This window comes from Schistocerca nitens, chromosome 2 (assembly GCF_023898315.1).
Source record: "Schistocerca nitens isolate TAMUIC-IGC-003100 chromosome 2, iqSchNite1.1, whole genome shotgun sequence".
Taxonomy (NCBI): domain Eukaryota; kingdom Metazoa; phylum Arthropoda; class Insecta; order Orthoptera; family Acrididae; genus Schistocerca; species Schistocerca nitens.
Window position 1 is genome coordinate 410481291 of NC_064615.1, and position 12444 is coordinate 410493734.

General features: G+C 41.9%; 1 protein-coding gene across 3 annotated transcripts in view; it reads left to right on the forward strand.

The window, feature by feature from the left end:
• Positions 1 to 12444, forward strand: part of LOC126236266 (uncharacterized) — a 127161-nt gene that overhangs the window by 99474 nt on the left and 15243 nt on the right. The window contains exons 1-2 of one of the 3 annotated variants that reach the window (XM_049945419.1): positions 10197 to 10471; positions 11974 to 12412. In XM_049945419.1, coding sequence (XP_049801376.1) covers positions 11974 to 12412 — 439 coding nt within the window. In that variant the 5' untranslated portion in view covers positions 10197 to 10471. Of the gene's footprint in view, positions 1 to 10196; positions 10472 to 11756; positions 11819 to 11973; positions 12413 to 12444 lie in introns of those variants that run through there. The other 2 variants (XM_049945420.1, XM_049945421.1) reach the window with 2 other exon arrangements.

The window sequence follows — 12444 nt, forward strand, 5'->3', positions numbered from 1 at the left end:
TAAAACTATCACAAATGCAAACAATACGCACATTAAAACAGGAACTGCACACAATGACTAGGAAAATGTGCCGTATTAACCATGATCTGTTCGCTTCAACCCAGATATCGCAATACGGGTAAATCAGCTTAATTTCGCTCATCATATTAGATGATTTTGGAGAGCCTGCAACCGTGTCATTAATGATTTAAATAATGAAACTGCACCAGTTACTTATTTTTTACTGCTTAGCACAACGCGTTTCAAGAATTTATTCTCATTTTCAAGTGCATTTTTGCATTTGTTTACATGAATTTGTTTGGTGATATTTGGACGTGTGATTTTTTGCCTCTCTTGCGTCTTTTCGAAGTTATAAGGTATTGCACCTCGTCCATTTTACAGCATATCACACACACGCGAATCATCACTTACACTGTTTCTTTGCAAAACATGTACTGATGTTTTGTAAAGGAACAGTGTAAGTGATGATGTGCGTGTGTGTGATATTCTGTATATGGAGGACACACAATATCTTCTAACTTCGATAAGACGCTAGAGAGTCACACGTGCAAACATCGCCAAACATATTCATGTAAATAAATGCACAAATGCTCATGAAAATGAGAATAAACTTTCGAAACGTGTTGTGCTAAGCAGCAAAAAATAAGTAACTGGTGCAGTTTTCGTTATTTAAATCATACAGGTAACTCATTTGGCAAGAGCACGGTCGAAGATACTTAAGTAGGTAGAATTTGAAAGTAAGAAGGTACTGTCTTTCTTATTTTGTTTTCATATTATCTCACATCATAGTGGATACGGCAACGTTGTATGCTCGTTTCCGAAGACAGCTTTGCTCATCAGACATTTAAAACGGCAGTTTTTATGGTGTCGTTGATTATGAAGCTGAACTGGATTAGGCCAAGAGTTTTACGACCAGTGGATGATAAAAGTAAAACAGTACATGAAGTTCCATTCGCTTCGTCATTAAGTGGAGGATCTGCTGTTAATGATGACCTCCGTGTTCTACAAGAGGGTGCATACGGAGCTGTAAGGGCAATCTCTGGCACGATGCCACGCGTAACAGATAGTCAGGCCTCGGCGATGAGTCGTCGAAAGAGATCTGTTACCGCTGACGAATGTGCATACAACATTTTGTTTTAAACGATCCCACAGGATAAAGCTCACTTGTTTAAGACCGAGAGCTCTAGCGAAGCAGGGGACAGTTCTACTCTTTCTTGTTTACAAGGATACACGGCCCAGACATGATTCCGATTGACCTCCGCCCATTGTGTCAGAGCAGCAACATCTTATAACCCACGTCCTGTAGCGGTCCAGCACAGGCTCAAGTGTCCACGAGGGTACGATGCAGCGTTGTCTTAGCACAGACGATTGTACTCAGATGACGGTGGTCACGAACAATTAGTCCGCGCTGGGAGAGCATGCCTCAAAGTAATTACTCTATCCAGTCTCGTATCTGAGGATGGTTTTGTGTTACAAATACAGGAGTTGGAGATAACGTCGGTTTGGACGCTAACAGACCTCTGCACCGTGGTTAGCGGTCATATACACTACTGGCCATTAAAACTGCTACACCAAGAAGAAATGCAGATGATAAACGGGTATTCATTGGACAAATATATTTTACTAGAACTGACATGTGGTTACATTTTCACGCAATTTGGGTGCATAGATCCTGAGAAATCAGTACCCAGAACAACCACCTCTGGCCGTAATAACGGCCTTGATACGCCTGGGCATTAGTCAGAGCTTGGATGGCGTCTACAGGTACAACTGCCCATACAGCTTCAACACGACACCACAGTTCATCAAGAGTAGTGACTGGCGTATTGTGACTAATCAGATGCTCGGCCACCATCGACCAAACGTTTTCAATTGGTGAGAGATCTGGAGAATGTGCTGGCCAGGGCAGCAGTCGAACATTTTCTGTATCCAGAAAGGCCAGTACAGGACCTGCATTATCCAGCTGAAATGTAGGGTTTCGCAGTGATCGAATGAAGGGTACAGCCACAGATCGTAACACATCTGAAATGTAACGTCCACTGTTCAAAGTGCCGTCAATGCGAACAAGAGGTGACCGAGACGTGTAACCAATGGCATCCCATACCATCACGCCGGTTGATACGCCAGTATGGCGATGACGAATGCACGCTTCCAACGTGCGTTCACAGCGATGTCGCCAAACACGGATGCGACCATCACGATGCTGTAAACAGAACCTGGATTCATCCGAAAAAATGACATTTTGCCACTCGTGCACCCAGGTTCGTCGCTGAGTACACCATCGCAGGCGCTCCTGTCTGTGATGCAGTGTCAAGGGTAACCGCAGCCATAGTCTCCGAGCTGATAGTCCATGCTGCTGCAAACGTCGTCGAACTGTTCGTGCAGATGGTTGTCTTACAAACGCCCCCATCTGTTGACTCAGGGATAGTGACTTGGCTGCACGATCCGTTACAGCCATGCGGATAAGATGCCTGTCATTTCGACTGCTAGTGATACGAGGCCGTTGGGATCCAGCACGGCGTTCCGTATTACCCTCCTGAACCCACCGATTCCATATTCTGCTAACAGTCATTCGATCTCGACCAACGCGAGCAGCAATGTCGCGATACGATAAACCGCAATCGCGATAGGCTACAATCCGACCTTTATCAAAGTATGAAACGTGATGGTACGCATTTCTCCTCTTTACACGAGGCATCACAACAACATTTCACCAGGCAACGCCGGTCAACTGCTGTTTGTGTATGAGAAATCGGTTGGAAACTTTCCTCATGTCAGCAAATTGCAGGTGTCGCCACCGGCGCCTACCTTGTGTGAATGCTCTGAAAAGCTAATCATTTGCATATCACAGCATCTTCTTCCTGTCGGTTAAATTTCGCGTCTGTAGCACGTCATCTTCGTGGTGTAGCCATTTTAATGGCCAGTAGTGTAATAAACCCGTCAAGAAACAAGTGATCTCTCTCTCTCTCTCTCTCTCTCTCTCTCTCTCTCTCTCTCTCTGTGTGTGTGTGTGTGTGTGTGTGTGTGTGTGTGTCAATTTCCGCAATGGGAAATTCTGAAATCCTGCTTTGCAGACATATATACGTACTCGTGCGTGCCGGGATGCGAAAATCTGAAATCCTGCTTATTGTCGGTTATACAGGGTGTATCAAAAAGAATCATGGTGTCGGGACAACAGAAAGCGTTTTGTGTTCTACGTTTTGTGCAGTGCGGGTCAGTAATAACTGTTCAGCGTGACTTTCGTACTACGTATGGTGTGGATCCTCCTACAGCACAGAGCGTTAGACGATGGCATGAACAATTCCGAGAAACAGATTGTTTGTGTAAAAGCAAATCACCGAGTGTCTGACACAGACGTCGAACGCATCCGCCATAGTTTCACAAGCAGTCCGCAGAAATCCGTTCGTCGTGCAGCTCGATAGCTCAACATGCCCCCGATGTCCGTCTGGCGTGCGTGCGTTGCGTCGACGTTTACACATGAAACCATACGAAATTCAGCTACGGCAAGTTCTTCGTGAAGGTGACAAACAACAATGTGTAGAGTTCTGTAATTTCGTTCTTGGCGACATGGAGGATGACGGTTTTCTTCCACGCTTAGTGTTCAGTGACGAGGCAACATTCCATTTAAATGCAAAGGTGAACTGTCATAATGTGAGAATATGGGGCACGGAACAACCACATGAAGTTGTACAATATGACAGGGACTCTCCAAAATTTAATGTGTTTTGTGCAGGTTCACGGGAAAAGGTGTATGGTCCATGTTTCTTTGCTGAGAATACTGTTACAGGACGCGCATATCTCGATATGCTTGAGAACTTTCTTTTCCCACATTTGGAGACTGATTCGAACGCTTCATTTACCAACTGGATGGGGACCGCCTCGCTGGCATATGGAAGTGCAGGAATTTTTAAATCAAAGGATTACTGGACGATGGATCGGTCACAGTGGACTAAATTTGTCAGCCTTGAATAACTGGCCTCCTAGGTCACCGGACGTGACTGTATGTGATTCTTTCTTGTGTCGGTTTACAAAAGACGCTGTTCTGTGCCTCCGTTACCAACAATAATGAATGAACTTAAACATCCCATAACAGCAGCTGTGGAAGCTGTAACTCAAGACATGCTCGCTGCAGTGTGCGAACAATCCAAGTACCGCATTGACATATGCATCTCAAGTGGTGACTATTGAAAACCTATGAAAAGGTATGAAAAAAAATCTTTTTGGGTTTCCCGTTCATCAAAAAGCAAAATTCATTGTATATGTTTATTAGTTTCAGAAATATAGACGTACCAAATCGAATGATTCTTTTTGATACATCCTGTATAATTTTCTATAAAAAAGAAATGCAATGAAATTAAGCTAGAGGTTTTAGGGGCTTACAAAGTGCCTGCCTCAGCCTGTTGTAGTCTAGTGATCAGTGAGTCACTTTTTTTTTTTTTTTTTTTTTTTTGCTGTATTATGAATACAAACAGTTTGCGAAATGTAGTGCTCCATGCGTCCCACTCTGCGTTGCGCCGTTTCCGAATTAATTAGCACTGAAGTTCGATAATCAGGTCGTTGCGCGTTCAGGTTTAAGCGGCCCGCCAGAGACGGTGTCGCCAAACGCGATTTACGTTTCGTTTCTTAAAACCGATCAAGACAACGATACAAAAATTAGACATGGGACCGCAGTAAGAGTCAAACCCGAGCCAAAGGCTTAGCCGTCTCTCGCGTATTACCTACGTTGTGAGAATAACTGACACTAATTGTCTCTGGCGGGCCGCTTGAATTAACTCGTGCAACGACCTGTTTGGCTAACTTCAGCGCTAATTAACTCGGAAACGGCCCAACGTATCAAATATTTTTCGTTAGAGTCATTTTTCAGCACAACCTACTCTTATAAGCTTCTCATACTGTTCCTGATCACCTTGTTATAAAGCTATCAAAGGTCACCTCGTTTTTCTTGCTCGGTTCAGTTTTTGTTAAAAGGAGAGGTTTCGAAACAGCTGACTTTTAAACCTACTGTTTTGTTGCTCTCTTGTGAGTTTTACACGTATTGACCCCTACAACTTAGAACTACTTAAACCTAACTAACCTAAGGACATCACACACATCCATGCCCGAAGCAGGATTCGAACCTGCGACCGTAGCGGTCACGCGGATTCCAGACTGGAGCGCCTAGAACCGCACGGCCACTCCGGCCGGCTGTAAAAGTAAACCATGAAAGTAGGGACTTGAGGGTGTCTCAGCATACTCATGTAGGGACGCCCCTAGAAAATCGGAACAGGTTGCAACCCTACTTTCACGGGATGGTTTGCGTCTCTCTTCAAGCGTTTGCTAGTTCAGGTATTTCAGTATCTCCGTAACGGGGTCAAACAAGTTGGTGAGCATGCCCTCCTTCGTATACTTTCACTATCCTCCGTTACCGCTATTTCGTAATGGTCCCGCACATTTGAGCAATATTCTAGGATGGGTCGCACAATTGTAAGGGAGCAGTCTCCTCTGAAGATTGCATTTTATAGTATCCTCTCTCTGAACCGAAGTACCTACTTTACTTGCAACTGAGCTTATATGATGTCCCCACGAAAGGTTTAACCCAGTTTGTATGAGTTGGTGGTTCTTGTGGTGACTCACTGATATTACGTACGATTCCGTAGCGATTTCGTGCTTGCACTTTCCGCGGTAAAACGTAAAAAAAAGAAAAGAAAAAGGTGTGAAAAGATGCAAGCAGTTAGAAAGACTGTTAGCGGTAAACAGAAGCGTGCTCTAGAACACGTACACCAAAGATGAATGTTTTCTCTAAATTAACTAATTTATCATATCAGACAGAGAAAATGAGCAGCAATTTTCGGCACATACCTTAGCTGCGCTGCAAAACATCTGTACAGAACGAGCTGTGAATGATCCAAATGTACAAAACGTTCTACGAACAAAGTCGAGGAACTACAACTCAATGAAAACTAGTAATTAATTTACTTCCATTATGATGAAGAAAACACTAAAATCTTGGCAGAAGCAACTGCGACGGTAGTTGGTGAGAGAGCAAAAATTGCTTTGATTTCCTGTCGAGCACTATTTCCCATGGTCGAGAAGAGTCACAAATTGCGAAGCTGTTTGACTGTGATACGTACCATGCACTATTTCGGGATGACTAGTTTTTAACGCCCTCCCAAGAACCATGGACCTTGCCGTTGGTGGGGAGGCTTGCGTGCCTCAGCGATACAGATAGCCGTACCGTAGGTGCAACCACAACGGAGGGGTATCTGTTGAGAGGCCAGACAAACGTGGTTCCTGAAGAGGGGCAGCAGCCTTTTCAGTAGTTGCAGGGGCAACAGTCTGGATGCTTGACTGATCTGGCCTTGTAACACTAACCAAAACAGCTTTGCTGTGCTGGTACTGCGAACGGCTGAAAACATGGGGAAACTACGGCCGTAATTTTTCCCGAGGGCATGCGGCTTTACTGTATGATTAAATGATGATGGCGTCCTCTTGGATAAAATATTCCGGAGGTAAAATAGTCCCCCATTCGGATCTCCGGGCGGGGACTACTCAAGAGGACGTCGTTATCAGGAGAAAGAAAAATGGCGTTCTACGGTTCGGAGCGTGGAATGTCAGATCCCTTAATCGGGCAGGTAGGTTAGAAAATTTAAAAAAGGAAATGGATAGGTTAAAGTTAGATATAGTGGGAATTAGTGAAGTTCGGTGGCAGCAGGAACAAGACTTCTGGTCAGGTGAATACAGGTTTATAAATACAAAATCAAATAGGGGTAATGCAGGAGTCGGTTTAATAATGAATAAAAAAAATAGGAGTGCGGGTAAGCTACTACAAACAGCATAGTGAACGCATTATTGTGGCCAAGATAGACACGAAGCCCACGCCTACTACAGTAGTACAAGTTTATATGCCAACTAGCTCTGCAGATGAAAAAGAAATTGAAGAAATGTATGATGAAATAAAAGAATTTATTCAGATAGTGAAGGGAGACGAAAATTTAATAGTCATGGGTGACTGGAATTCGATAGTAGGAAAAGGGAGAGAAGGAAACGTAGTGGGTGAATGCAGAATGGGGATAAGAAATGAAAGAGGAAGCCGCCTGGTCTAATTTTGCACAGAGCACAACTTAATCATAGCTAACACTTGGTTCAAGAATCATAAAAGAAGGTTGTATACATGGAAGACGCCTGGAGATAATGACAGGTTTCAGATAGATTACATAATGGTAAGACAGAGATTTAGGAACCAGGTTTTAAATTGTAAGACATTTCCAGGGGCAGATGTGGACTCTGATCACAATCTCTTGGTTATGAACTGTAGATTAAAACTGAAGAAACTGCAAAAAGGTGGGAATTTAAGGAGATGAGACCTGGATAAACTGAAAGAACCAGAGGTTGTACAGAGTTTCAGGGAGAGCATAAGGGAACAATTGACAGGAATGGGGGAAAGAAATACAGTAGAAGAAGAATGGGTAGCTTTGAGAGATGAAGTAGTGAAGGCAGCAGTGGACCTAGTAGGTAAAAAGACGAGGGCTAGTAGAAATCCTTGGGTAACAGAAGAAATACTGAATTTAATTGATGAAAGGAGAAAATATAAAAATGCAGTAAATGAAGCAGGCAAAAAGGAATACAAACGTCTCAAAAACGAGATCGCCAGGAAGTGCAAAATGGCTAAGCAGGGATGGCTAGAGGACAAATGTAAGGATGTAGACGGTTATCTCACTAGGGGTAAGATAGATACTGCATACAGGAAAATTAAAGAGACCTTTGGAGAACAGAGAACCACTTGTATGAACAGCAAGAGCTCAGATGGAAACCCAGTTCTAAGCAAAGAAGGGAAAGCAGAAAGTTGGAAGGAGTATATAGAGGGTCTATACAAGGGCGATGTACTTGAGGACAATATTATGGAAATGGAAGAGGATGTAGATGAAGATGAAATGGGAGATACGATACTGCGTGAAGAGTTTGACAGAGCACTGAAAGACCTGAGTCGAAACAAGCCCCCGGAGTAGACAACATTCCATTGGAACTACTGACGGCCTTGGGAGAGCCAGTCCTGACAAAACTCTACCATCTGGTGAGCAAGATGTATGAAACAGGCGAAATACCCTCAGACTTCAAGAAGAATATAATAATTCCAATCCCAAAGAAAGCAGGTGTTGACAGATGTGAGAATTACCGAACAATCAGTTTAATAAGCCACAGCTGCAAAATACTAACACGAATTCTTTACAGACGAATGGAAAAACTAGTAGAAGCGGACCTCGGGGAAGATCAGTTTGGATTCCGTAGAAATACTGGAACACGTGAGGCAATACTGACCTTACGACTTATCTTAGAAAATAGATTAAGGAAAGGCAAACCTACGTTTCTAGCATTTGTAGACTTAGAGAAAGCTTTTGACAATGTTGACTGGAATACTCTCTTTCAAATTCTGAAGGTGGCAGGGCTAAAATACAGGGAGCGAAGGGCTATTTACAATTTGTACAGAAACCAGATGGCAGTTATAAGAGTCGAGGGGCATGAAAGGGAAGCAGTGGTTGGGAAGGGAGTGAGACAGGGTTGTAGCCTCTCCCCGATGTTATTCAATCTGTATATTGTGCAAGCAGTGAAGGAAACAAAAGAAAAATTCGGAATAGTTATTAAAATCCATGGAGAAGAAATAAAAACTTTGAGGTTCGCCGATGACATAGTAATTCTGTCAGAGACAGCAAAGGACTTGGAAGAGCAGTTGAACGGAATGGACAGTGTCATGAAAGGAGGGTGTAAGATGATCATCAACAAAAGCAAAACGAGGATAATGGAATGTAGTCGAATTACGTCGGGTGATGCTGAGGGAATTAGATTAGGAAATGAGACACTTAAAGTAGTGAAGGAGTTTTGCTATTTGGGGAGCAAAATAACTGATGATGGTCGAAGTAGAGAGGATATCATATGTAGACTGGCAATGGCAAGGAAAACGTTTCTGAAGAAGAGAAATTTGTTAACATCGAGTATTGATTTAAGTGTCAGGAAGTCGTTTCTGAAAGTTTTTGTATGGATCGTAGCCATGTATGGAAGTGAAGCATGGACGATAACTAGTTTGGACAAGAAGAGAATAGGTTTCATTATGTGGTGCTACAGAAGAATGCTGAAGATTAGATGGGTAGATTATATAACTAATGAGGAGGTATTGAATAGGATTGGAGAGAAGAGAAGTTTGTGGCACAACTTAACTAGAAGAAGGGATCGGTTGGTAGGACATGTTCTGAGGCAACAAGGGATCACCAATTTAGTATTGGAGGGCAGCGTAGAGGGTAAAAATCGTAGAGGGAGACCAAGAGATGAATACACTAAACAGATTCAGAAGGACGTAGGTTGCAGTAGGTACTGGGAGATGAAGAAGCTTGCACAGGATAGAGTTGCATGGAGAGCTGCATCAAACCAGTCTCAGGACTGAAGACCACAACAACAACAACATCTACGATATTTCAGCGGATTGTATACAGCCCGCACTGCAGCGTAGTGTTAAGTTCCTAATTGCAATCATGCAGGTTTTGGGGAGAATACCTGTCTGGCTAAACACTAATTTATGTTCCAAAAGAGAGCTATTAATGTAATCAAAGGGATGACAAATAATTTTCAAGCGACTAATAATGACCCTACCGTGTATTTATATTCATGATACTCACTGTGTTCTGAAGGAACACCAGGAACTTGCAGCGTTAAGAATGCTGGAATCATCAGCATGCCTAGTAGAGAAGCTTATTTCCTTCATTATAGTAAAATGAAGTGCTCGTGTGCTAAAATAAACTGTATTCGCAGAGATGTAATAAAACCTCTTTTATTACTCTAATTTAGATTTTTCTGGCTTTTGTGAGTGTTCTGCATAAAAATATTTTATTAGCCAATGTGTAGTTGGAAAACTTTTATACCTACTATTATCTACGTAATACCATGTGTGAGAAATCCTATGTCATTGTACACGACGAGATACAAGAATGCTAAATAAGTTGATGGAATGTCGGCAGTACCGTACTAATTATGTTTCATACTTGATGAGTAATCGTTATTCAGCGGTCGTTGCACTGTTAAATCAACTTTTTTAAGTTTTGAAAATATCTGTAACCAGTGTTCTAGTTTAGCTACTGCCGAAAATAAGTAAACAACCTTTCGCGGCAGCACTTTTTCTTCTTTTGCCGCCCGCAAGCGTTGCCTGTCACAAGGAGAAGGTGGTGGGGGAACCGTGTGTGAGCGTCAGCGATCGTTAATTTATCTTCTTTTCGACAAGCTTTGAGTGAATGTTTCCGATCTTATTCTGAAAATCAACCAACTTTCACCGCACCACTGTCGCCCTGAAAAAGGGATACGAAGAAGTGGCGGATGACAGGTGCCCGTGTACTGTTGCCATTTTCATTTATTGTGTTGGCTGCACCCACGCGTATTTGATACAGAAGCGTCGCGTAGGATCTGTTTGCATGCGGGAGGCAACAGGGGCGCTCATTTGCTGTGAACGAAGGTAATGGCTGTATAATTATGCGGTAACTGTTGGGTAACACTAATACAGGCGAACATAAACAGTGCTTGTCTGTTTACAAACAGAAAGTGCTCGGAATGTGTAGAGCAGCATGGCTTCCAATGGTAACAGGTTGGCGTACAACCTTCCATTATGTCAATTGCTACGCATCCACTAAGTCTTTTCTGTCAGTATACAGACAAGATATGAATGTAAACAACTATCAACAATGACAAAAGTGCTTGAAACCTACAGGAAATATTAAGTAATCTGACCTTTCAAATAGTTTATGATGTTTTCCGAAATAAGGCCTGTTGGCTGTCACCAAAATAACCAACCTTAAAGTTACGCAGTTTAAAAGGCAGTAAAAAGTAGACGGCGATACCCAGAAGTGTTATTAATGACACTATATTTATTATTTAATGTCATGCTACAGTAAAGGCGCTTATCAATGAAGAAGAGGTAGAGCAAACATCGCTAACCGTGGGTTAAACATGCGACCTGTGAATCTTCTTTGGAAAGCAAATCACGGAATACACATTGTCACTGTCACACTCGTAAGAAAATCGAGTCACTTACACAAATTATTATAAAACATTTAACGATCTGAATCCAAAAAAAAATGTCCAAGAGCAATGTTTTTGTTTGCATACTTTACTCAGTAGAAATCCTTTCCCATACTCAAGAAATTAATAGGTGTGTACCTCCGGAAACAACATATTTGCAAATAAAGTAACTACCCTAATAGTTTTTCGGCGCACTTCCGGTGCTTTATTTGACTGTTACAGTTGTCTACAGTGGCAACTATCCACAACATAGGAATAGCTATTATATGGAGCAACCACTGTATTCTAGATTCCAGATAATTAAATGTTAACTCACTTGAAACATCAGCAAATGGAAAGATATAAATTGCTGCATCCCGTAACCTCTAATATTTTCATCAGTATCTTTACTGTCTCAGGGGCAATTAAAGATATAGAGTGTGTGACTTTCGAAGCATTTTAAATATAGCTCAGAATTATGCTAATAGAGATAAAATAGTCTCGTCCATTTCTGTTGAATTAATGTTTTAGTCATAATTTTTACAATCATTTACTACACTTTTTTTAGTAATAATAATGTTTGCATCAGTTTTATTTAGGAACCAACTCAGGGGTAGAGGAAGGGGGAATGGAGATAGTTATCCATATGGCATGCTGACTTGCAGGTTGGAAAAAACTGTAGTGTTTTAAGACAATACATTGACAGTTGTTTGCTGTATGTATGGAACAGACCATATGCTATAAAATTCCTTGAGAAGGAGGAAGACGTGGTATATGATCTAATGAAGATATTTGTAGAAATATTGTAAGTCATCTGTGTTGATGTTATATGAGTCAGTTACTTAGAAATCAGTATAATTACTCCACACTTTACTTAGTGCCAGAAATTAGATCTCATAGGTAGTGATAAATTATTACATTTGAGACTGACTGATAGATTTGTTTTATCTTTTACAACAGATGATGGATGCAATAGATTTGGCACGGCTGAGAGCAGCTCGACATGATTTGAGGGACAACTTGGTATTTGACCACATTGCTGCAGAGCTGCTGCAGGAAGGTGTCTTGGATCGAGATGAGTACCAAAGGGTTAATTCTGCACCTTGTGATGCTGAAAGGGTAGACCGGTTGCTGGATTTGTTGCCTGAAAAGGGTAGCGAAGCATTCAGAAGTTTCATTAATGCTCTCGAACACGATTATCCATGGCTGGTTGATGCTCTGCTGAAAGATCCACAGGCAACTGATGGAGTTAGACAAGAAACAGATCTTTGCCTGCAGGACCAAAACAACACAGTTAATGAAGATGACAAAAGAAATGTTTCTGAAAGAAAATTTGACTCAGATAATACTAAAAAGTCTGAGAAGAAAAACACTGAAAATACAAAAGATGATGACCGTGGTAAGCAAACGTAATTAGGCTTTGTAATTCTA